Source organism: Ascaphus truei, chromosome 9, assembly GCF_040206685.1.
Source record: "Ascaphus truei isolate aAscTru1 chromosome 9, aAscTru1.hap1, whole genome shotgun sequence".
Lineage (NCBI taxonomy): Eukaryota > Metazoa > Chordata > Amphibia > Anura > Ascaphidae > Ascaphus > Ascaphus truei.
In genome coordinates this window covers 31,887,063-31,913,927 of record NC_134491.1, presented here as the reverse complement: position 1 = coordinate 31,913,927, position 26,865 = coordinate 31,887,063, and the positions used below count along the sequence as shown (strand labels likewise).

The 26,865-nt window shown below is 43.8% G+C and overlaps 1 protein-coding gene across 4 annotated transcripts in view; it reads left to right on the top strand.

The window, feature by feature from the left end:
* LTK (leukocyte receptor tyrosine kinase) overlaps positions 1–26,865 on the top strand; it is a 97,391-nt gene that overhangs the window by 30,228 nt on the left and 40,298 nt on the right. For 3 of the 4 annotated variants that reach the window (XM_075614296.1, XM_075614295.1, XM_075614293.1), the window contains 14 exons: positions 2,654–2,806; positions 3,939–4,161; positions 10,414–10,556; positions 12,648–12,785; positions 14,017–14,172; positions 14,764–14,864; positions 15,453–15,616; positions 16,626–16,720; positions 17,176–17,274; positions 20,045–20,222; positions 21,518–21,668; positions 24,339–24,470; positions 25,302–25,458; positions 25,598–25,780. In XM_075614296.1, the coding sequence (XP_075470411.1) occupies positions 2,654–2,806; positions 3,939–4,161; positions 10,414–10,556; positions 12,648–12,785; positions 14,017–14,172; positions 14,764–14,864; positions 15,453–15,616; positions 16,626–16,720; positions 17,176–17,274; positions 20,045–20,222; positions 21,518–21,668; positions 24,339–24,470; positions 25,302–25,458; positions 25,598–25,780 (2,073 nt within the window). The remainder of the gene's footprint in view (positions 1–2,653; positions 2,807–3,938; positions 4,162–10,413; positions 10,557–12,647; positions 12,786–14,016; positions 14,173–14,763; positions 14,865–15,452; positions 15,617–16,625; positions 16,721–17,175; positions 17,275–20,044; positions 20,223–21,517; positions 21,669–24,338; positions 24,471–25,301; positions 25,459–25,597; positions 25,781–26,865) is intronic. The other variant, XM_075614294.1, reaches the window with a different exon arrangement.

Here is a 26,865-nt window from a genome sequence, read left to right as displayed (position 1 = left end):
CCTTAGAGTGTAGAACATTTCACAGCTGGTGCTGTCCATGTAAAGATGAAATGTCTGTAGGTACACAGGGCAAAGGGAATCATTGTTATGATGCTAAATGTGTAGGCTAGAACAGGGCTGCGCAAACTTATCTTCATGCGCCCCCCTTTTCTCCTCTCCCCTCCGGTTCGTGAATCATGGCCCCAGCGTCAAATGATGTTGCGGGGTCGTGTAACATCATGTTGCCAGAGCAACGCAACGTCACATGACCCAGCGGCGTCATTTGACGCCGGTTGCCATGGAGACGCATCGTTGGAACCAAGGTAATAAACCAGTTACAGAGGCCTCACGCAATCACCGGCATTTATTTTAAATGCCTTTGGGGAAGTGCGGGCCCTCTATAACACCCGTGCCTCCCCCAGACAATCTAGCGCACCCCCTGTGGGGCGCGCCCCCCACTTTGCACACCGCTGGGCTAGAATGCTTGCCTTTTTGTAGAAGTTTCAGTTTCTTGAAAAATGTGTGAAATGTCATAATTTTCACTAGAATGTTCCAATAATGTATGCCATTTTTGCTAGAATTAAGAGTAAGTTGCTGTATTTAAAGGGTTGTGTGACCCGGTTTACTGGTCATATGACATTCCACCTTTTGGTCATGTGACATTGTGAATTTGTTTGGCAAACTACAGTTTCTTTGCAAACTTTTTCACACATAAAACCTGGCAAATTTCACCTGATTGACAACTTTTGTGAACATTTTGCACATCTCTAGTTTAAAAGTTTCAATGTCTTTCCTGGGTTTCAAATCCTTAAATGGAAGAACGTCCCACCCTGGAACTAAAAAACAACTGAAATAAATGATGACTTTATGATTGAAAATCTAAACAATGGTGTGTTTATCACTTTGGGTTTTATAGATCAAGCTCAACAAGCAGAGTTTACCATGGGAACTAATATTTCACTTGAACCTTAATGTTGTTAAACAGTGGCTCTCTACCTATTGTATGGTACCACTGGTGGTATATGTGTAACCCCCCCTCAATGGGGTTACCATTTTGCTGAAAGGGGTTAATAGTAGAGCAGTAAATGTTAGGCCCCACCCTGTGTTGTCGCAAAGGTTCTGGAAGGGAGGTTCCTGGAGGACAAGAGGAGAGGAGCCTCGGGGAGGAGAGATAGGGATCAGGTTCCTAAAGTAATAGGAGAGAGCAGGTCCCCCTGTCTATTATGTTGCAGATAGGGGCATTGCTCTTTTAGCAAGGCTCCCAATGAGATGGCCAATGGAAACACACACACTCCCTAAAGAGGGGAGACAGACACGTCACAGAGGGCCACATGCAGTGGGCTCCCAGGTGTCAACTGATCAGCTCTACAGGCAGATCCATATATGTAGTCTCTTCAACCTGTAAGCAAGTGGCAGTTCCCAATCAGGAATAGGGTATAGTCGTTACCAGCACAGTACTTGCCAGAATCCTAGTAAGGGCCAAAAGTAGATGGTGTATAACAGATGTTAGTCCGAAGGGGGGCCGGGTCCAATACAAGTAACACAACCAAATATATGTACCTCCCCCGATTGTCAAGAGCGGGCACCTAGGGAAGGACCGTTTCACCCTGAATTGAGATTAACTATGCCGAGTAGCCGAATATTGCACACTGATGTAATCTCCCTCTGAGCCGTCAGGCAAGGGGGTTACATATACAGGGTTCAACAAACACACATTACCCAGCAAGCACAGAACCCCAACACCCACCACATCGTGTGTGTGTGTGTGTGTGTGTGTGTGTGTGTGTGTGTGTGTGTGTGTGTGTGTGTGTGTGTGTGTGTGTGTGTGTGTGTGTGTGTGTGTGTGTGTGTGTCAAAAGGAGTACTACTGAGCGTGGCCAAATGTATACAACAAAAGACAGAGAAGCCCAATGCTACATCTAATGTGAGAAGAAATATTGTAATTAGTATATAGTTAAATACTTCAATAATAATATTCTCATGAATAAGGGTCATTTTGTTAAACCCTTTGGCCGTTGTTTGGAGGTTAGTGGCCCCTCCTCCCAGGGTTTAAGCTCACCCCTCCCCACTTGTTAACTTGGAAGGTTTTTTCATTTTGCTGTATGGACAGGACCCACTGCGGTTATTCTCCCTCCTACAGAGGTAAAAGAGAAGGTTCACAGCTTAGTGTTAGGACCTGCACATTTGGTTATGCCTTGACGTTGGCTTGCAGGCTTGTAACGCTTTGGCCAAAGGGTTGAACTAAATGACCCTTATTCATGAGAATATTATTATTGAAATATTTAACTATATACTAATTACTATATATTTTTGTCAAATTGGATATACAGGGTTCTACATAGCTGTACCCCACACACATGGTTGCTGCAGGAGAGATGAAGATGGAGGCAAAGAGGAAACAAGCATAATATTCACACTAAATGTATATTTGAAATGTCTTTGGTAGATTTGTAGATCTCCGTTATTCTCATTCCACATCTCCCTGTGTGGAGCTTATACTGCAGATCTTGTGATGCCTGCAGTATATCAACACCTTTAATGCATTATATGCATTATCAAAGTGGCAGGAAGAACATGGTCTTAGATTGTACCACTGTACCTGGGTCTTATATCTGGGTTTCAGCACTCTGCCAATAGATCTTTAACCCACTTACACTTTGATTTCTCACCGAAGGCCATTATTGTGACTTTTCAATACGTTGCCCTTGGGTGTCATCCACACGAAGGGATGGGAAGCCACATTGGATACAAACCAGAGTTGGAGCATTAACACAGCAAGACCAGAAGCAAATTCTGGAAAGCAAGTCTTCAGCGAGAGACATCCATGGTAAGCACTGGCAGAAGGGGATTTTAAGTATGTGTGTGTAGTAGGGAGAAGGAGCGACTCAGTGAGTCAAGACACTGACTCTGTAAACAATGATACTGCGTTTGAATCAGGGGATCTGGTTCAATTCCCGCTCTACCTTTGTGACTTTATCTCCCTGTGCCTCAGGCACTAAAATCAGAGATTGTAAGCTCAGCGGGGCAGGGACGGTGTCTGTAACATTCCTAGGTGCTGTGCACTGCGCACTATGCTGTCATTGTGACGCGCTATATTAAATAAAGATTATTGTTAGTAATAGTACTGTGCTAGAAAGAAGGAACATGTTCACAATGCGTTTTCAAGAAAGCAGAATATTCAGCGCCTCAGATTTCATATAAAATCGTGTTTAATTATTAAGCAGCAGCTTGATCATTTTTTTTCCTAAGAATATATTCATGGAGGTGAAAGTCACTTTGAATAGAATGTTACACATTGCGCCTTTATACAAGACCACAAAGCACAAGACCTTTATGCTGCCTTGTTATACTGCCTTATTATGCTGCCTTATTATTATACTTTATGAGCCTGCATTCTGATGTTCTTCTGCTTTCCCTGAACAATACAAGGGTTTTGCTCATGGCAAGAGTCGATCGCAGCCACCGCTCTCACATACATTGGGAGAGGGGTTTGGGATCAGGTCATGTGATCACTGGAGTAGCCATCAAATGACCCCGGGGTCAGAATGGTTATCCTTTCACTGCGGCATTTCATTGCCACGGCCATTCTGTCTCCAAGGTCATGTGATCAGTACCAGTGACACAGCATGAGATTGCACTCCCATGTGTCAGGAGTGGAGGAGGAAGCCCTGCTCGTCATTAGGAAGATTGGGAGTTCTGTATACAAAACTGGTCATGTCAATAGAATACTGGGAGAAGACAAACAATTGAAAATATTACTTTCTTTAAGAAACCAAAACAGCCAGATATTTGTCTGAAAAATTCAATGACATTGTTAAATTGTGCACAAAATATTTTATTGTAATCTAAGTTGGACTAACCCTTTAATGCAGCCTCTTTGATACTGTGCACTACCTCCTTGTTGTACTAGTGTAGTCCAATGTGATATTTATGTTATTTTAACCTCACTGTCTTTGTAGATGGGATACTTCTTCTGAACACAAGTCGGTCCTCAGAAACCTGCCTTGTATCTCAGGTGCTGAGCCCTGCCTTTCCTGGAAGCGCAGAGACCTGTTTGCTGGAACTGGTCCTCTACACACAGGAAGATTCAATGGCCGAGAGCTTTACAGTTATGATCTATGACTTGAAAGCAAATCTCAGCTCAGCGTTACCACCACTGAGAGACGTGACAGTCCACAGCAGGTGAGGCCCTTCGTATACAGTAGGGTTGCCAAAATAGCACTGTTAGAGTAAGGTCTTCTTGACAAGGATAATCTCCAAGCACCAGATTCTCAAAGATGGTGTCAGACATTCCTAGATGTATGTAGCTTTCAGATTACAGGAGATAGACTCAAACAGCCTTGGTTTTATATGGTTTTAAATTAGATAAGGACTCAAGAGACAGTCCTAATTTTAAGTGGCGAGTACCTGCTTCCAAATAAGGGTCAGGCTCAGTCATCACAAATGTTATCAAACTTAACCCTTTGGTTACTGTACATATTGGGTGGCCAGATGCCTCCAGATTATCACGAAACATTATATAATGTATAATATGCAGTGATAAAACCTCTCCAGATTACCATGGACAAGGTCACATGTTCCTGGTTTCATGTATGTATGTATGTATGTATGTATGTATATACCGGTATGTATGTCTTTACTTATATAGCGCCATCAATGTACATAGCGCGTCACAGCAGTAATACATGTGACAATCATATAAATAACAAATAATAGAAATAACACAAAGGGGAGAAGTGCTTCAGACATAAAAGTGAGATTTAGGAAAAGGAGTCCCTGCTCCGAAGAGCTTACAATCTAATTGGTAGGTAGGAATATGGAGCAGTTACATGGCTGCAATTGACCTGGGAGTTATACTGTAGGTCACAATACTGATGAGACCGGAGACACTGTGAGTCAAATGCACTCCATTCAGAAGTGGAATATTGTTGGCTGCTTTGCATAGAGCAGACTAAAAACCAATAGCCAAGGTATTGCGGGACTTGTTTTTTTTTTCTTTCCAGCATGACTGCTGCAGTGATCTGTCTTGGCTGGTTATGCAAGGGACAAAGCTCCTGATTCCATTAATAAAATTGAATTGGCTCAGATGAGCCTGCTCAGGCCCATTCACTGCAGTGCAGGCTCTGTGTGTGTGATACTAATTGGCAAGTCTGGGAACATTGTGACCAAAACACTTGGACTGACGTCACAGTATGATGTAAGTTCTAACTCGGGGTGAGAGTCACTCATTTGGAAAGCAGTCAATCTCACTCATTCATAAGATCAATTACCCCATTCACTTTTTTTAACGGGATCTCACTCTATGCTGGGATCTCACCCTATGCTGGGATCTCACTCTATGCTGGGATCTCACTCTATGCTGGGATCTCACTCTATGCTGGGATCTCACTCTATGCTGGGAGCTCACTCTATGCTGGATCTCACTCTATGCTGGGATCTCACTCTTTAATGGGATCTCACTCTTTAAAGACATAATCCCCATTACTCGATTCAGAAAACAAATGGCAATATTATCACTTTTTAATAAAATGCCTTAATCTGCTTGCAATGACTCCACGATGTCTTTATTACGATGTATCTACATGTAACTCATACTTTGGAAGACGGCATGACTGCCATTTTGTTCTTTGGAAATAATACATTTTCTTTCAATGTTTAGAATAGTTAGTAAGTACGAGTTATAAGCATAAAGTAAAAGAAATCATACGGTGTTGAATATATTTTGGAGAGTTTTTTTACGACTCTGTCTTTCACAAAAGTGAGTTTGTCACCAATATGTAATGCGATAACGCATTAGCCCCACCCCTTTTCCATGCACGACTAATTCAAACACAATGGTGTCTGCTCTTGCTGGTGCGTTGTGTGTCTCGCTGCAACGCGCCAGCGGTAGCAATAACGTCTACTACATCTGTAGATTATGCGTGGGTGCATTATTCTGGTGTCCCTCACCCTTCATCCCAACTACCAATAAGAACTGGGTGGGTCTCTTTCTATTGGCTGAACATCGGTTTGGCATTAATATAATAGAGTGTCAGAAAAACAAATTTGGCCCCTATCCAATGTGGTGTGAAGCCACCTTTCCCATGCTCTTGAGCAGGGGTGCGCAAATGGGGGGGGTGGGGGCGCGGTGGTTGCAGAGGCCCCGCGCTCTTCCCCAAGGCATTTAAATTAAATGCCGGGGGACCGCGTGATGCCTCTGCAACTCAACCTACTGACATTCAGAGGCTTGGTGTGACGTGTCGCCATGGCAATGCAGCGTCAAATGATACCACGGGGTCATGTGACATGACATTACATGACCCTATGGCGTCATTTGATGCCTGTCGCTGTGGCGGCGCGGCGTCAAATTATGCCGTGGGGTCATGTGACGTCAAATGACCCAGCAGCGGCATTTGATGCCGCGTTGCCATGGCGACACGTCACACCAAGCCTCTGAATCTCAGTAAGATGAGTCACGTCACATGACCCCACGGCGTCATCTGACGCCGGCAAAAAAAGGTAAGTGGGGCGCGAGCACTGGGGGGAGCACGCAGGGGGGAATAGCTCCAAAAGTTTGCGCACCCCTGAGATTCTAGTTCTGAAGGCGCCTTCACAGCATACTGAGTAGAGCAGGAGTGGCCAACTCCAGTCCTCAAGGGCCACCAGCTCGTCGGGTTTTCAGGATATCCCTGCTTCAGCACAGGTGGCTCAGTCAATGACAGTCACCTGTGCTCAAGCAGGGATATCCTTAAAACCTGACCTGTTGGTGGCCATTGAGGACTGGAGTTGCCCCCCCCCCCCCTGATATATTGGGAAGGATTGAGTGGAGATATGTGATGTGAAGCCACGGTCCCCATGCTCTAGAAGATTATATATCCCTGCTTCAGCACAGGTGGCCCAATGAGCGGCTCAGTCGAAAAGTTGAAGACACTGATTGAGCCACCTGTGCTGAAGCAGGGATATCCTGAAAACCTGACCTGTTGGTGACCCTTGAGGACTGGAGTTGCCAACCCCTGGAATAGAGGTAACACATACATCTGGCCCCAGGTAAGTATTGGAGTGGGAATGCATCAATGACATCATTTAAAGGTCAGCTTGTACAGGTGCTGCTGAATAGTATTAACCATTTCAACTCCAGGGAGCGTGCAATACTCTGCAAGCCTCTCTAGTACTGAAAGGGTCAACTTGGTTTCTTTGGTGACTCTTGCATGTGGCCATGAAGCGACAGAGGGGGGGTACAATGACAGAATGAAGAAACGGTCCCAGTGAGAAGGATCCTACTGAGTGGGATACCAGGCAGAAATACAGTGATGGATGATGTAAAAAGAGGAAGACAACTTAATTTATTAAAATAAATAAACGTCTTTCTGGGTGAACATTAAGAGCCTCAAACTGAGATTCGGTACTTGTAAGGCGTATTATTTAAGTGCTTTCTAACTTTACAATTTGCCATTCCAGTAAATATTCATCATGCTGCAGAATCGATACAGGAACAATAGAGCAGTAACTGTGTGACATGCATCTTTTTTTGGGCGTCCGCTGTACAATGTCACAAACAGGCATCATTCAGCATTTACAGTGTACCCGGTCCTGTATTTGGGGATCTGTAAGAGTTGCTTTGTAGTGTTAAATTGATGCTAAATGTACATATTATTCATTTTATTGACAGGGAAAGGGTTAAAGCAAGAGGGGTGGGGGGGGGGGGGGGGGGGCACTTGTGAAAACTAATCCCAGCCAGGCAGGACTGGATACAGGGCTGTATTTTTAGGGTGAGGGAGAGGAGCCATCCACAATCCGCACAATTATTGGCTTAAACTTACCAACTGAAGCTGCTGTATAAATGTATTTTGCAGAGGAATCGCTGTGCTATTTGTAGAAGCTCATTTTTACACCATATACCGTGCTTCCAATGCAGCCGGGAACTCTGGGTAATAACAAGCAAATGAGCACCCGTAGTGTATCACTCTTTGCTCCTTATCCACTTTCACGTAAATCTCTTTTGGCTTACGCCTGCTGTGTTGCACAGCTTTGATAGCAAAGCCTGGGATAAAGAAGTATATAGCCAGGGTTAATGATGTGAATGATTTCAAAAGTGTTCTTCATCATTACTGTATTCCAGGGGTAGGCAACTCCAGTTCTCAAGGGCCACCAACAGGTCAAGTTTTCAGGATAGCCCTGCTTCAGCGCAGGTGGCTCAATCAGTGGCTCAGTCGAATACTGGGCCACTAATTGAGACACCTGTGCTGAAGCAGGGACTGATTTAGCCACCTGTGCTGAAGCAGGAATATCCTGAACCTGACCTGTTGGTAGCCCTTGAGGACTGAAGTTGCCCACCCCTGCTGTATTCTGTGCGGCAGAGGTTTTTTTGTCACTTTGTTACTCATCGTTGTTTGTGTACCTGATATGAAGTTGAATTTTAGCATTATGAGGCTTATGAATACTGGGTGTAGCCTAAATTCAAAGTGATGATACCCAGAATCTGAAGTTTACACATGCCTAGTGGTATAATCCCACTTCACATACTGTATATAAAGCAAAAGTGGCTGCAAATTACAGCTGACATAACACTGGCAGACAACCCATGGCACAGAGCTGCCTGCCAGGTAGTTATTTCAGACATATTTAGAATATTTTTGGTGCATTATTATAATTTATTTTCTCTGTAACACCTGGTAACAGACCAAATGAATGCTGCGTGTCCTATTTAAAGGTATTGTTTTTATATACAGTACTGCTCTGCAGTGCAGAAGTCGCTGTATATGGACATTTTCACTCCCTGCCCCATAGAGCTCATAATGATTATGTTTTGGTGCTTGACACACAATCAGTTCGCACTGGGATATAGACCTGGGTCACTTGCTTCAAGGTCAGTAACAACCTCCCTAGCCCAATAATAATGATGCCAACATTGTACTTGCATTGTTGTACATGATCTTAATGGCAGTCATATAATGTGTATTAGATTGTAAGCTGTGTAGTGTGAGGTTTCCACTCACACTGTTTGCTGTTGTACCTAAAAACAATACCACGCTGTGAGCACATCCACGCGTCTCAGACAGGTCTGCAGCCCTGCCCTTCCCCATTATCTCCTAGCATACAGCGCTTCCACTGCAGCAAGGGATTCTGGGAAATGACATGCAAATAAGCACACCCCGTCCCCTATGCTGTTTTGCCTAGAGCAGGGGCGCGCAAACTTCCTGCACTGCACCCATCCTTGCCTGCTCTCCTCCTGGGCCGTGCTCCCCCTTACCTTTAATGCGGCGTCAAATTAAGCCACGGGGTCATATGATGTCACAACACGTGACCCTGTGGCGTCATTTGACGCCCGTCGCCATAGAGATGCGTGGACCGAAGCCTGGTAAGTGAGTATACAGAGGCCTCGCATTGAAGAGCACGGGCCTCTGTAACCGCCGCACCCTCCCAACCCCCCAAATACTGGGGGGGGGCGCGCCCCCGAGTTTGCACACCCCTGGCCTAGAGAGTTATACCTATAATAACATTGTTTTTCTATTTTTTTTGTTTTTATACTTATATTGAATAAGAAATGTGCCCATAAAAAAAATTACCATCGTCTATCAGGAGCGTGGGAACCGCGAATTGCCATGGGACAGGACTGCGGCAAACCACGGGCGCAGGATAGAGTAACTCAGGCCGCGTCTGTAATTGACTTTGCCCTGCCTTATATTGCAAACCTGTCTTGATACTGCAGTCGTCAAAGTTAATCTCAAAATAAATACTTCCTTTTCACCTCTCCGCTCATTTCCAGGGGACTGATTTTGTTTAAAAAGCCCTGTAAAAAGAAACCAATTGTCTTCAGGGCACGGCAAGCAAGGCGGGCACCTTGGGCCCCGCACGTTCAGGGGCCCCACGCTCTCCTCTCCCTCCTCTCGTCGACGCCGGGATGTAACTTCCACCAGGCCGGAGGGAGGAGCTGTAGGAAGGAGTGCGGGACCCCCCCCCCTCCATCCTCCAGCTCCCCCCTCTAGTCTGGCAGAAGTTGGATCCCAGCGTCAAGAATTGGGGGGAGTGGAGGAAGAGCGGGGGGAGTGGGGGGAGTGGAGGAAGAGCGGGGCCCCCGGACCGGCAGAGAGATGTGTGTGTGCCTGTGTTCCTTTTATGAGAGGGGTCTTACCTTTTCCTTAGAGGGGCACCTCCTGTAGCGCTGCATTGCCATGGTGACCAACGTCAAATGACGCCGCAACATCATAAGATGGCGCATTGCCATGGCAACGGGACAATCCATTCTTCTCGCTTTAGGGTTCTGCCAGTAAGTACAAAATAAACATGGAAGGAGGAGGGATGGATGGGAAACAGGGATTTCATTGTAGCATTACTCTGTTTCATGGAATAAGGTTATTAAACATACATGCTACACCCATCCTGATGTGTAACAAAATAGTGCCATTAAACCTTTATCTGATGTTTTTCCTTTGGATTCCCCCCCCTGTCTAACAGATCAAACTGGAAGCTGCTGACCACAGAGCTTGGTGGAATGGATGGGCCATTTCAGGTCTCTCTTGGTTACACAACTTGCGGACTAAAGAAGACAGATAATCTCCTGGCTCTGGACTCACTGAACCTCCGAAACTGCTTTGCTAGTAAGTTGATGAACCACAGCTGTGCTTCCCGGGTCTCTGCAGACCCTATTTAATATGCTGGGAAGCTGTCTTCTGCTCGCTCGAGAAGGTACCATTCGTTAGGATGGTTATTACATTTTTCAGAGCACAGTAAAGACAGTTTCACAATGTATTGACATCAGCCTGGCATTCTGTAAAATTGTACGTATAAGCCCATATTTATTAAGCTCACAGTGTTCTGCCATAAGAAACCTTCCTGGCACTGGGAGAAACCGTACAGTCATTGACTTGAATAGACTGTGAGCTATCTTCCAGCACCAGAAGGTGCCTTATGGCGGAAAACTGCATAGTAACATGTCCCATAATCATTATTTCAATACATTTTTGGTTCTTTAACTAATCACCTTCACTTTTCCTTTGATAGTGAAATTCCTATTTAAATTCACTATTTTGACGATATACTGTTGTAGATTTAGTACAGAGTATGTATATCTTATATGGGGTTCTTAAAATGGCTACTATTTGGAATTGTCTAAAAGCTGCTCTGTAGTACTTTGTCCCTAACGTTTGGGCACCTGAGCCTTAGAAGTAGAGATGTTGAAAGCTTTCTTCCAAATTTGAGAACCACGCAAAAATGGCCCTTTTTTTCCTTGAACAAAAGTTGCGAATCGAGCGGAGTCACAGCGCGGTAAAAGTTCGCCACATATTTCATTTAATGATGCTCCCATCCAGAGCCTGAAATAGGGCTTTTTCAGCAGAGGAGACAGGGGTTTATAATCGACTCTCTCTCAGCTTTTTGGTTCTGGGTGGGAGTTGCTACCATTAAACAAAATTTAAATGCTTGGCGAATCACTTGCAAATTGTGACTGAGCTGTGATTTATTGGCAAAACAGTGAATTGATGTTGAGAGTGTGTGATTTCTTAGAAACTTTTAGCCCTTAAAAGTCCTGCGAAGCGGTTCTCCAGCAATCCATTTAGGTCCAAAAATGGAGAATAAAGTTTGCGAATGCATTTTTTGAAACATCTCTGCTTGGAAGGTTATGTACCAACGTCTCCATACTGCAAGACTAGAGCACACGGCGGCATCTCATTTATCAGAGGAAAACATCCCATCACAGGCTCTGGGAACCTTTTTTCTTTTTAATAGATCTGGTGATAGTTTGTCCCCTAGTTTTGCAGCCGGGCGACACTTAGATACATAACTCCTAAAGTCTGTAAATTGCATATATAATAATGGAACATATGTTAAAAATAGAGTAGTGGGAAAGGTTGTAACACGGACGAGTGATTTCACATTATTACAATATCTATGTATGTTATTAAGTGAGGATACACCTAGAGAACCGTATCTGTTCACATTATAATAAGACTTCTTTATTTGTATATGCTGTTGTACAGTGTAACTGGTTTATTAGGAAGGATCTTACTTATTTTGTGTCGGTCCTATGGATATTTAAATGGAGTAACTTTATTTGCCTTAATATCCCCCACTGGGATGCTGCTCTGTGCAACAACATCCTATTATTATTATATACAGTAGTCAAGGTGGGGGCACTTTCACTGGTATTTTTGTTCTAAAATAAATGTATTTTTGGTTATGGTTATGCTGAGACTCAATTGTTTTTTGATCTTTTTAAATTCTGCAAAAAAAGACCAAATTCTGGGGAAAAAAATCAAATTTTTTTAGAAACGTTCGAGCTTCAAACTTTTTCACAAACGTTTGTGGGGTTTTTCATTTGTGAACCCACAAGTTTGCCCAGTTTATTAAAAAAACAAAAAAGTATTTCTTAGGTTTTGACTCTGCGAACAATCTTTGGAGGCTTCTAAGTTTGGAACCCAGGGACCTTTCCATTCTTATTATGTAGTAGCTTTCAGAAGCACTTTTCATTCATGCAGCCACCTCAGTGACGGTATCTTCCTTGTGCTCTGTATTGCACCGACCCATGTAATCATTATTGTTCCACAATTAATGGTGGGTGAGCTGAGGTACAGCGAGATAATGTGATCTGCCTAAAATCAAACAGTTTAAGAGGCTATGGGTGAAATCCATCCCACGCGTTTGTAGCTATAAGACACGCATCCCAACTACTGTGTCATCCTTTTTCTACTTAGGTGACTTAGACAGTGATGTACCTACATGTCCAAAGCAGTCATCCCTCCTTTGTGGAAATGGGGACTGCATCAGCCACATGAAGGTGTGTGACTTTCACCTGGACTGCCCTGGAGGGGATGATGAAGGTGCAGTCTGTGGTAAGTATCTACTAGAAGGAGCGGCTCAGCGAGTAAAGACACTGACTCTGTAAACAATGACACTGAGTTTTAATCAATTCTGGTGTTGGCTGCTTGTGATCTTGTGACCATGGGTGAGTCACTTTATATCCCTGTGCCTCAAGCACCAAAAACAGATTGTAAACTCATCTGGGCAGGGACCTGTGTCTGTAACATTCCTATGTGCTGCGTACTGTGCTATACTGTGATTGTGAAGCACTGCAAGTCCCATTGAGAGAAAATAAAATAAAGTTATTATTGCTAATGATAATAGGATTACAATATACCAAGCATACTCAACTTTCCTGGATGCAGAATTTGAATTAACTTTATCTGGGCCCAGGAATAGCTTTGGAAGCTGCTTCCTCCTCTTCCTCTCTCTGCTCCCAGCTGATAACGTGAAGTCAGAGGGATATATATATATACAGTGGTTGACAAACCACCCAAAAATCTACTCGCCGAGCAAAAAAATCTACTCGCCACCTAGTCCCTCTCCCAATCCCGCCCTGCTTGGTATCGGCCATGAGGAGGTCGCCACGGGGTCAAATCCAGTCGCCACTGGCCTGTATTTTAATGGATTTGTCGAACAATGTGTATATATATATATATATATATATATATATGTATATGTATATGTATATGTATGTATATGTATGTATATGTATGTATATGTGTATATGTGTATATGTGTATATGTATATATGTATATATGTATATATTATCATAAAGCTGAACCTGGTATGTAGTCCAACAAATATCCTGATAAGAATGAGTTCCCTGACGCTAAGTTTTGTGCTGCGCAATGTACAGATGCTAAGGAATTCATGTCTCTCACGATCGTGCAACCAAACAACTAGGACTTGAATGACAGGGAGTGAGAGTGACTTGCAAGAGGCCACATCACTTCCCACTTCAAAGACCATCCCTGCAAACATGTGGTCATTGTGCTCTCTCTAGCTGTTTAAGGGGTATTTTTACTGCCGTGCTATGCCATAAGACACCTTCTGGCCCATTCACTTTAATGCTTTATAAGGTGTCTCCTGGAGTAACACTGCTTAGGAAATATGGCCTTAAATGTCTTGGGCATGTTTTATTTTTCCATAAACCTTCCCTCACCCCATCCACCCCCCCACCTCCCCCACTGGAAATGTAATATATGTGTAAATACTACACAAAACGTTGTATTTTGCACCCTCTTGCATTGTGCATTTAGAAGACATCCTTCCTAAGGGCTCCCACTGCTCCTTTGAGGAAGGGGTCTGCAGCTGGACCCTGAATGGCACCACAGCTGCATCGTGGATGTACACTGATTCTGCGCATGTAGCGTCTGAAGATCCGTTGCTGGGTGTCGCCTTGCAAGCTACAGGAGGTACCCAGGCATCTTACCCTTACAGGAATAGAGTCAAATGTATGCATTATATTGTCATAAAAGTAGTGATAATATCCCAGTGATGGCAAGTAACAATCTTCCTACACATGTTGTAACCATCACGGAGACACTGCTCTGAATGTAATCCAAATACACACCTAAATGCTGACTATCAATTTTGCTTTATGAGTTATACTTCGGAAAAATAGGTCTTAAGGCAAAAATTACAGTGCTGATCTCTATATAAAACATTAATACACATTACTACATAATACCTCTTGGTTCTGCGCAGAGGATAGATGCAGAAACAAATGACTGTGCATAATACAAATACACACAGTTCTGTACATAATTTAGATGTTGACTGTGTAAATTACAAATAAAAACACTGCTGATATACAATGCTCTTCGTCTAATCCTTATGCACACTGCTCTGTGTATAACACAGATGGATACATTGCTCTGTATAATGCAGAGCCCATATCACTCTGCAATGAATTCCAGACTCTCGGTAACTGAGGATATTCCATTGAAAAGGTAGATAACTGTAGGTGCTTTGTTGTTTACTATATCTCTGTCCCTTTATCCCAGGACACTTTCTGTACCTGCATGTCCACAGCCAGCATACAGACGGCATCGCCACTGTACACAGTGCCAGCCACCCAGGAGTTGTGTCCGGCAACGCCTGCCAGGTGAGCTGCACTTTTTATCATCTGTATGTTCATTTCCAGCCCCCAATATAATGCTGGACCTGCTTTAAGAACAAAATAAATGCTGTTCCATGTACTCTCTTTAAAATGAAATCATGATTATCTTTACTTTGTCTTTTCTCACCCCAGTGACATTGCAAAAAGAATTCAGTCGATTTCTTTTTTTTTTTTGTCAAGTAATATCATGTAAAAGAACATTTCCTGGAGCCTTTACAAACAGCCCCCATTGTGATCATTTCCCTAAGCATACTGGGGAATATAACTGATCACTGCATGTTGGGAATTACTGCTCTTATTACATGCCTGTAACATCGGCCGTGTTAAATTAGCAGGGACCGAGAGCTGTGCTCTTCAGAGCATTCTGCTCGCTTAATCTAACAGCCATTACCAAACCATTTCATTTTGGGTGGAAGTCTTGAAGCTCCCCATGTTCTGATGCAGGAGCGGCAAACTCCAGTCCTCAAGGGCCACCAACAAGTCAGGTTTTAAGGACTGCAGTTGGTCGCCTCTTCTCTAATGCATACAAGGGAACTTCATGACGATATCCTCTTTTGTCTCCTGTCATTTCAGCTTCAATTTATCTTACTTATGTATGGTAGCTACAACGGTTCCTTGGCAGTGTATTCCCAGGAGGAGAACGGCGTGGGGAGGCAACTGAAGCTGTGGGAGAGAGATGGGACATGGAGGGATCTTTGGTCTTCAGTAACTCTTCAGGTTCCACAACTCCAGAACAGGTTAGACTGGCCACATTACGGGGAAAAAGCATAGAGACGTTATATGCACCAAGCACTAAAACTGTCTTATTTGTTATTAAATTGAGTCTAAAAATGTTTATCAAGGCTTAACCCCAGTTCATTATCATCGGGAGGTCTGTGCTTGAATACTTTTTAAGAGCATTCCAGTTTAACAGCTGCTAAGAATAAAAAGTGGATTAAAATGGAAGAGACATGCTAGAATTGGTACTTAACATTATAACAGACAGCATGTTAGTCTTCATGCTAATTGCATGAAAACCAGGATGCATCCTGAACTCGATCAAAAAGATCCGGCATAAGAGGGAGAGTGTATCGCTTTTTAATGACAATGTTTCCAAGTTCACTATAGTCAATACAGGGACGAAGATCTCCTATTTTCTTCTGTACAAGAAACAGCTGTGCCCCTGCCGGGGACGTGGAATGTCGAATAAAACATTTCGGTAGGCTTCCACAGGTCAAGGCAGACGGCAGACAGGTAGAGTGGTCAGGCAGACAGGTAATCAGAAGCAGGATACAACGGGAAACCGTAACCAAGCAAGAACAGGAGGAAAGGGCTTAAATAAGAAGCCCTGAGGTGTGTCAGTGAGGGCTTATCTGGATCATCTGAGGGCAGTAGTACAGTAGTAGTAGCAACAGCAGCTCAAAGGCACTTTGAGGCAGTGGAACTATCCAGGTGCTGGTTTGGCTATCCAACCATCTAGGTGCTGATCTGGCTTGCTTATAACTGATTCTTTGAAGTTTCACGGATTTATCACTTTGTAATTAATTATATAAATATATTTCTTAACCTCACATCATATTTTCACGATTAGCTCGTAGATATCACTTGGAGCGCTTCTTTTTCCTGAACATGAAATAAATAAAACTTGACGAGAAGAGACAAGCCCATGATTGAATATATCAATAGAAACTCAGCTGTTGCTGCTCGCTGTAGAATGCTCTCGCTTGTGTTTGCTAGCAGCTCTGCTCATGTCGTGGTATTTTCCAGATTTCGCCTGCAACTGACGGCCACTTGGGGCTGGAATTCGCTGGCACACATTGCTGTAGACAATATCACATTTGCAGTGGATTGCTTTCATACAGGTAAGGCAGGAAAAGTTCAGCAGTCTACTGGATAATAAGTTGCTGCTTATTTGGAGTGTGTCCCAATATATCAGGTTTTATTGCTCATTCCTACATTTTATGCCAAAATGACCCGTTTGGGTGTGTTACAGATATAGGTGACTTCATTGTTCCATCTGGTGCATTAAGGGGGGATATGTTATGATATTTTGTACCAACACTGCCGTTGAATCCCATGGAAACTCTATGTTATTCAGAGTTATAATGGAATATGATGTGTTGTCTGGGGGAACAAGGAAGCCTGCTACATCTGTACACACAGGGTTGGCCTCTTCGTAACAATGTTTTCTTTGGGCTTTCTAGGTGAGTCTGTTCGCTGCTTCTTGTGACACTTTGTTATCATCCTTGTAACTTCTCAGGAACAAATCAAGTTTAAGACAAACACAGGTTTTGTTTTTATCTTTTACCCGCCCCAGGAAGAATAGAAATCAGATCTGGAAAAGACGAGCTTCCACACAAGATAGGCCCATTGGAGGACGAGCCGGTGACCCCTCTGTCTGAGCCTTCTTACACAGGTATCTCGCACAACTGTCCGAAATGCAGCGGTCAAAGTGGGAGGGTCCGAAGGATCATGGAATTCTAAGACCTTTTTTAGTGACCAGTAAAAATTGAAATAGCATAAATCTCGTAAGAGGTTTTTTTTCCCCTTATTGTTTAACAAGATTGTGCTTTTTGGAAATGATGCAGAATACCAGTCTCTTTTATGTCCCTTTGACTGCTGCCTACTTGCTATATTGATTGGCCTAGAGATTTTCACCTTTATTCTCTACAGCCTGCAATAGTGGGTGAAAATAGCATCTATGTTTCTATAATAAAGACGGGTTCTTACAATCCACATTCTCAGTTTGTTAGCTGAACACAGCTGCCCTGCATCTCTGTGCTACAGTTTCATATGGTCATTCTTATCTATATTCCAGCTCTCCTACACATAGTGGGAATGATAAAAGCCAAACCAATTACTACAATCAGCAACCCACACGTATACTTTTATCACATAAAAGCTAAACAATTTTCCATTCATATGCCAGCAAAATCATTTGTTATTCCTAAAATTGGGTATATTATGGGTGCCCAGCGAATAGTCCTGAGAATCGTGGAGTTAGTCTTAGCCACTTGGTGGAAGATGCATTTTGAATATCTAACATGTTGCAGTCAATTACAGTGATTGTTCTAAACCAAACAATGTAATCCCAAATGTTATGAATGTGGTTTATGCCAGGAGTGAGAGGGAATCAAGTTCTGCTGTGGATTTATACTAGTAACCCATCTGCCGGTCCCTGTGATGGGAATAAAGTTCTGGTCAGAAATTATACACAGTACTAGTATTGCAGTTAACTGTGCAGGAAGTGGGGTGACATAGAATGTGCAGTGTATCTCCCTGTGCAGGAAGTGGGGTGACATAGAATGTGCAGTGTTTGTCCCTGTGCAGGAAGTGGGGTGACATAGAATGTGCAGTGTTTCTCCCTGTGCAGGAAGTGGGGTGACATAGAATGTGCAATGTTTCTCCCTGTGCAGGAAGTGGGGTGACATAGAATGTGCAGTGTTTCTCCCTGTGCAGGAAGTGGGGTGACAAAGAATGTGCAGGAAGTGGGGTGACATAGAATGTGCAGTGTTTGTCCCTGTGCAGGAAGTGGGGTGACATAGAATGCACAGTGTTTCTCCCTGTGCAGGAAGTGGGGTGACATAGAATGTGCATGAAGTGGGGTGACATAGAATGCGCAGTGTTTCTCCCTGTGCAGAAAGTGGGGTGACATAGAACGTGCAATGTTTCTCCCTGTGCAGGAAGTGGGGTGACATAGAACGTGCAGTGTTTCTCACTGTGCAGGAAGTGGGGTGACATAGAACGCGCAGGAAGTGGGGTGACATAGAATGTGCAGGAAGTGGGGTGACATAGAACGTGCAGTGTTTCTCCCTGTGCAGGAAGTGGGGTGACATAGAATGTGCAGTGTTTCTCCCTGTGCAGGAAGTGGGGTGACATAGAACGTGCAGTGTTTTTCCCTATGCAGGAAGTGGGGTGACATAGAACGTGCAGTGTTTCTCACTGTGCAGGAAGTGGGGTGACAAAGAACGTGCAGGAAGTGGGGTGACATAGAATGTGCAGGAAGTGGGGTGACATAGAATGTGCAGTGTTTCTCCCTGTGCAGGAAGTGGTGTGACATAGAACGTGCAGTGTTTCTCCCTGTGCAGGAAGTGGGGTGACATAGAATGCGCAGTGTTTCTCCCTGTGCAGGAAGTGGGGTGACATAGAATGTGCAATGTTTCTCCCTGTGCAGGAAGTGGGGTGACATAGAATGTGCAGTGTTTCTCCCTGTGCAGGAAGTGGGGTGACATAGAACGTGCAGTGTTTCTCCCTGTGCAGAAAGTGGGGTGACATAGAATGCGCAGTGTTTCTCCCTGTGCAGGAAGTGGGGTGACATAGAACGTGCAGTGTTTCTCCCTGTGCAGGAAGTGGGGTGACATAGAATGTGCTGGAAGTGGGGTGACATAGAATGTGCAGTGTTTCTCCCTGTGCAGGGAAGTGGGGTGACATAGAACGTGCAGTGTTTCTCCCTGTGCAGGAAGTGGGGTGACATAGAACGTGCAGTGTTTCTCCCTGTGCAGGAAGTGGGGTGACATAGAACGTGCAGTGTTTCTCCCTGTGCAGGAAGTGTGGTGACATAGAATGTGCAGGAAGTGGGGTGACATAGAATGTGCAGTGTTTCTCCCTGTGCAGGAAGTGGGGTGACATAGAATGTGCAGTGTTTCTCCCTGTGCAGGAAGTGGGGTGACATAGAACGTGCAGTGTTTCTCCCTGTGCAGGAAGTGGGGTGACATAGAACGTGCAGTGTTTCTCCCTGTGCAGGAAGTGGGGTGACATAGAATGTGCAGTGTTTCTCCCTGTGCAGGAAGTGGGGTGATATAGAATGTGCAGGAAGTGGGGTGACATAGAACGTGCAGTGTTTCTCCCTGTGCAGGAAGTGGGGTGACATAGAATGTGCAGTGTTTCTCCCTGTGCAGGAAGTGGGGTGACATAGAACGTGCAGTGTTTCTCAATGTGCAGGAAGTGGGGTGACATAGAATGTGCAGGAAGTGGGGTGACATAGAATGTGCAGGAAGTGTGGTGATATAGAATGTGCAGGAAGTGGGGTGATATAGAATGTGCAGGAAGTGGGGTGACATAGAACGTGCAGTGTTTCTCCCTGTGCTGAGTTATGGAGAAAACATTATTCCCTATTACAGCTCATTAAGTTGCATTATATGATGTTGTGCTTTATAATGTAAATTAGATCATTGCCTTCTAAATAGGCGAGGCTTCAGAAATGGAATGGTTGTTCAAATCCTGTGGTGCCAGTGGATCCCGCGGACCGACTCAGACACAGTGCGACGATGCATATCGCAAACGAAATATATCAGTGGAAGTGGGGAAGGACGATCCACTCAGAGGAATTCAGATGTGGAGGGTTCCATTAACTAATGTCTACAAGTGAGTAGATTCTTCACAGTCTGTAATATGTTTCCATGGAGCAACAAGAGAGTTCTACATAATGTAACATGGGAATCGTTCAGCGGTTACATGCATTAAGGGCAGGTGATATGGCAATAAAAGGACAGAACACCCTCTTTATTATTCCCCTTAAAATGACAAGGAAAATATTTCGCCTGTATGTAAGACACCACCAACGGGAAAGATTACAGCCCTTTAATCATTTGTTATATATTACATTCAAAATGGATTGTTTCACTTTTATATGGGCTCGTAAAGGTGTCTTCCAGCACCGAAAAGTTGTCTTATGCCCCAATGTTTTACAATGTAGCATACTGTGTGTGCTGAAAGTAACTAATGTGTTTCTCAGATTTAATACACATTAGGCAAATCAACTGTCCATTTATTGATGCTCAAAAATATGGAGATAAATGATGGACAAATGAAATTAATTCATACTGTATATATCATTATGTGTGTACAATTAGTCTTCAACCTGTAATCTTACTGCTCCATACAACCTTGGTGTCATCAGCTGATGCAAGTGGAGCAAAAGCAGAGCAAAGTCCGGTGGTATACTGGGCTCGGGGCACCTGCAGTGAGACATAGTAAGCTTTGAGATGGAACCCATAGTGTTTTGTGAGTTGTCTGCTGCTACATTGAATACATTTCAATGTAGTACAGGCATACCCCGCATTAACGTACGCAATGGGACCGGAGAATGTATGTAAAGCGAAAATGTACTTAAAGTGAAGCACTACCTTTTTCCCACTTTTGATGCACGTACTGTACTGCAATTGTCACATACGTGCAGAACTGATATAAATAATAATGTGTAACAGGCTCTATAGTCTCCCCGCTTGCGCACAGCTTCGGTACAGGTAGGGAGCCGGTATTGCTGTTCAGGACGTGCTGACAGGTGCATGCGTGAGCTGCTGTTTGACTATTGGGCGATATGTACTTACTCGCGAGTGTACTTAACGTGAGTGTCCTTAAAGCGGGGTATGCCTGTATTGTGCATTTGCATCCTCTCTCAATGCTCCATGGAAGCGTACAATGTGTAGCTCAGGGGGGCTCAACTCAAGTCCTCAAGACCCCCCTTACCCCCAACAGGTCAGGTTTTCAGAATATCCCAGCTTCAGCACAGGTGGCTCAATCAGAGGCTCTATCGTCAACTGAGCCTCTGATTGATCCCCCTGTGCTGAAGCAGGGATATCCTGAAAACCTGACCTGTTGGGGCTTGAGGACTGGAGTTGAGCGCCCCTGGTGTAGCTTGTATTTCATATTCTTTTCAGAATTTCTGCATATGGCGCTGCTGGAGGCAAAGGGGCGAAGAACCACAACAAGCGTTCCCACGGGATCTTCATCTCCGCCATCTTCCAACTCCAGAAGGACGAGGTTCTCTTTATCCTAGTGGGGCATCAGGGAGAGGACGCTTGCCCAGGGGTAAATATATCCTTTGTAGATACCTGCAGAGACTTATCAACCTCTGGCGTCCACACCTGACCTGTCCAATCATTAGGAAACAAAATCACCCAAACGTAACCCTTAAAGTCTACTTCCCTCCAATATAGTGTGCAGAGTTGGTGGAGTAACTGCCCAAGGATATCGAATGATGTCGCATGGATAAGTGCAACTTTTAGGGTATAAAATAATACTGAGATGAGGAGAGACAGAGAAGGATACCCTTTCATGTGCCCTCAGCGTGTCCAATTATACAGTGTCTAAGGGTATGAAAGTGGTTTAATGTAATTAAAATTAGAGTTGTCTAATAGTAATGGTTAAGTTAAGCCATAACTTTTAATCAGTTTAATCTTATTAAAATATATTGTAATGTCAGCACCATTATTATTAGATAACTCTACATTACATGAAACCCCTTTCATACCTTTACACACTGTATAATTGGACACTCGGGGTGCACTTTATGAAAGGGTCTCTTTTTCTAACCCTCTTGTTCCTTCGAATATAACCTTTTTTGAAAGCGAGTTCGATGTGATGCCTTTTACAGCAGATTACTAACCTTATTGTATTTTCTAGCTATTTTTTATTTGACTGTAATTTGTATATAAAAAGCCCAAAGCCATCGGTACAGCGTTCACATGGCAACTCCTGCTGTTTGTTCACATGTGTTCTGCTCTCCCAGGCTATTTTTAGTGCACAATATAAAAGAAACATTACAAAAATAACTCCAATCTTAATCTACTCAGGTAAGGTTATTTGAGGTCTACCGCTGTCACTCGGTGAGAGAAGCTTAGCAGCCATATTAATTGATGTTGTTTTTTTTTTTATCATAGATTGTTTCATTGTTTTTCATATGTTATATACATAAACCATATGCGCATTACAGAACGTCAACACAAATTCATAATCATATCTTATACTTAAATTATATAAATCATATAAAGACACTCACATAACTACATACAGGCATACCCCGGTTTAAGGACACTCACTTTAAGTACAGTCACGAGTAAGGACATATCGCCCAATAGGCAAACGGCAGCTCACGCATGCGCCTGTCATCACGTCCTGAACAGCAATACCGGCTCCCTACCTGTACTGAAGCTGTGCGCAAGCGGGGAGACTATAGAGCCTGTTACAAATGCATTATTTACATCAGTTATGCACGTATATGACGATTGCAGTACAGTACATGCATCGATAAGTGGAAAAAAGCAGGTGCTTCACTTTAAGTACATTTTCGCTTTACATACATGCTCCGGTCCCATTGCGTACGTTAATGCGGGATATGTCTATACATCCAATTAACATATAAAGACTAAATGATAAATGACAAAAATGACAGAATTATAGAATGATAATAGCGATGGTGTTTTCTCATTTTCCTGACCTATGTTCCTTTCTCGTACATTACATAACTGTCTCTATTTTCAGCTCTATGTTTCACCTATTCCCCTATTAATTTTCTAAACACCGGGATGTATGTTCAAACGCCTTCCTCAGCCTTTGTCTCTTTGTGGCAGCATTTCAATAAACGGAACCCACCTTTGGTGAAACCTTTCTGCATTGTATTGCTTTCCATTTTATCCAGGGTCATCAAATGCATGAGGTCATTAATTATCATTTCTCCTATAGGGGATTCCTCTTGTATCCACTGCCCCATTATCGGTTTCCTCGTGGATATTAATACCTTTGCTACAAATTGGGGGATTTTTTCCCCCTTTATTAACCTCCTTCCATTTTTCTAGGTTCCCGAAGAGGGCCGATTTCAGTTCTTTAACAGTATTTGTGTTTCTTGTTAAGGTCTCCATAACCTGGTTCCAGAAGTCACTTATATAATTTATGTTGTAGGCTGATAGTTACGGAATAAAATACACTGTTTAAAAAATCATCGATCAGGGAAAACACTAGAGAGGTGAAAGCAGACATCCTACTGCGCAGTATGGGAATAACTGTTATAAACATGCAGGAGAACCTGTCCCTTTATCCCTTAGAGCAGGGGTGCGCAAACTTTTCCCCCTGCACACACCTGCCTGCTCTCCTCACCAAGTTGCGCCCCCCATCTTCCTTGTCTTCGGCGTCAAATGACACCATGGGTCACATGACATAACGTTGACGGCACATGTTGCCATGGTGACGTGTTGCCGGAGACAAGGTAAGTAAAGTTACAGAGGCCTCACACGGACATTTTGTTTACATGCCGTGTGGAAGAGCTCGAGGCTTCTGCAACCGCCGCGCACCCCCCCGCCCCTGCTGAAAAATCTGGCGCCCCCCACTTTGCGCACCCCTGCCTTAGAGTGCCGGACGACCTGGGACACCCGAGTGCCACTAGTTTTCCGAATCTCCACCATGTGACCACTTGGTGTAGCAAGCACATGGTTGTGGACCGGCCACCCAGGACATGAACAGAAGGGGAGGATAGTCCACTTCCATTCTGATCCGGTTCAGAACAGAGATCTCCCCGTAGAACGCAAGTGTTTATAGCATGTCATACCCCGTACGTCATCGGGACCCCAGAGAGACGGCCCTTAGGACGTTGCGCGTACGTCTTTGAGCACTCAAAGGGTTAAAGTGTCATACCCCCCACATATTTGTTATCAGCCTGTTACCAGCGCTCCATGCAAACGGCTCACCTTTTGCATTATTTCCTAGAAAAGAGAAATGACCCAAGAAATATGCATGGGAGAGTCCTCGGTCATTGAGGATGAACACAGAGATAAGAAATCCCTCTCGGACTGGGCAGGTGGAGGGGGAGGTGGAGGTGGAGCTACTTACATCTTTAAGGTTGGTCTGCATGTTTCACTTCCTTCCTTCTCTGGCTTTCATGGCAAAGTGATGGAGCAGGAGAAAGGGGTCTGCTTGTGTCTGCTATTTTTATGGGATTTTATGGGATATGGGATTTGACGCCGCATTGTCATGGCGACGCGTCACCAGAAGCCGGCTGAGAGCAGGTAAGAGGGAGTTACAGAGGCCTCGCGCGCTCCCTCGGTATTTAATTGAAATGTTGTGGGGAAGAGCGCGGGACCTCTAAAAGTGCTGCATCCCCCCTCCCCCCCAGGAAATCCTGCACCCCCCATACCCCACCCACCTACCCCATTCAAGTAAATGGGCTGTAAGTGGTCTTCCCATATGGAAGGTCTCTTATGGAGGACCTCTTCATGGTGATTCTACTACCAAGTGTTTTAAATACTGTTGACCTAATTTGGGCAACACCGACCTGAATACAACATGATTGCTCCAAAATCGCAGTGGGCCGTCATTTCTAATATCAAACACATTTTCGTTGACCAAGAGGTGAAACTGTAATGTAGGTTTAGAAGCAAGAAATATGGGTTTAGAAGACAAAGTAGTGGTCTTTGGATGTATAAATAAAAGAATAATAGTGGTGCGCCACGCCTCCTATTCTCATCGCACGTGGACCTTTTGCATAAGAAGTCACCGTATTATTTTACTGTCCTTTGATTAAATATGTAGGAGTGTTTGGAAAAATAAAAAGCTAAAAGGGTTTTAAGAGTGCTCAGATTTCCCATGCTTACCCCAATAACATGGGGCTATTTGGTGGCACTGCACCATTAATAATGCCATTGCTGTTATTTGTGTGTATTGTGCATAAAGGAGGAGAATGGTGTGTTTATACCGTTACTCATCGCGGCTGGTGGTGGAGGGAAAGCCTACTTGGAAGATCCGGATGGCTCCTCAGACCTTGCACCACTGGAGCAGTATGAAAACAATGGAGCGGTACCAGGACTCAACGGGAAGATTGGAGCCGCAGGTATCGGCAGAAGAAAGATTGTGACTGGGTTAAACGTGAGGGGAGCGCAGAAATGCTTGACGGGTCCGTTTGCAGAAGATGGAATTACGAGGAAACTGTTTTCTTGACTCAATTAAGAAGAGACAAAATGTCTTTGCAGGTGGAGGGGGTGGCTGGAGTGACACCAGTGAGCTGCCACGGGCTGGAAAATCCCTCCTGGAAGGGTCAGAAGGGGGTCAGTCCTGCTACCAAGCAATGGCCAAACTCCAGTGGTCCACATCTGGTGGTTTTGGTGGAGGAGGAGGTGCCTGCACATCTGGGGGGGGAGGAGGAGGATACAAAGGTAGGGCCGTGTACATGAACAATACCTATCCTTTTGTAGGGGCACCTCGCTCTTCCTGATACGTCGCTTATCCTTCCTACCTCACAGGTTAAATGTCTCCATGGACTATTCATGGGATCCCATCTTTTTTGAGCAAGCATTTGCTTACATAAACTTGAATAGAGTTGTCTGCTTTGATACATGCAGTGAGATTCAACTCTTTAAGAAATGATTGGGCTTTATAGACTTGTATGGGAGACCCCTAACATAGAAATAAATTAACTCCATACACTTTCGTAGGATTCCCTTCAATAGCAATTCATTCATCTCCACCGACTTCTATATTATGTCAATCTTTTAGAAATTGATTGTCTCTGCACATTTTTGCTGCATGTTTTTTTTTTTTGTATTGAATGGCGCCTATATGGTTGTTTGCTGTGGTAGTGCATTTAATATTATGATTGTCAGCATCTACTTTAGAAAACAAAATCTTATTTTTTTTTTTAGTATAATATATTACAGTAGCTGCTTTTTCACATTTCAAATTGCACAAAATCCTTTAAAAGAGGACAAAATACCCTAATCTTATTTGGGGTTTTTTCTAAAACATATTGAAGTTATGAACTTAAACAAAAGTATAACAGGAGTCTGCATGTTGCCACTTTGGTGATTTAATTTATGGTTAGTTCCAGGCATCATAAGACATAATGGAACTTCACATAAAATCCAACTCTCCGTAGATGACAGGAAGATGCAATGTAACATGATTAGCAAGCAGCCGTATACAGTGGGCATGCATCACTGCTATAGAAACTCAGTCTCAAATGAGAACTCACTATTTTCACACACTTCCCTCTCTCAGGCAGAGATATTAATGACACCACACATTGAATTAGCCAAGGAATCTGTTTTGTGCAAACAATCAGAGAGGGAGATACACTATTTCCATTGAAACAGTGGGGCCTCTGTTCCATGCAGTATCTTAATGAATCCATTCTTTAGTGTCTGTTTCAAAACAGACGTGGGTGTTGTAGTTGTGATCAAATGAATGTTTTAGGGATGCTGAAAGAGGGACAAAGATAGCATTTCCCAAATGAATGCATTAC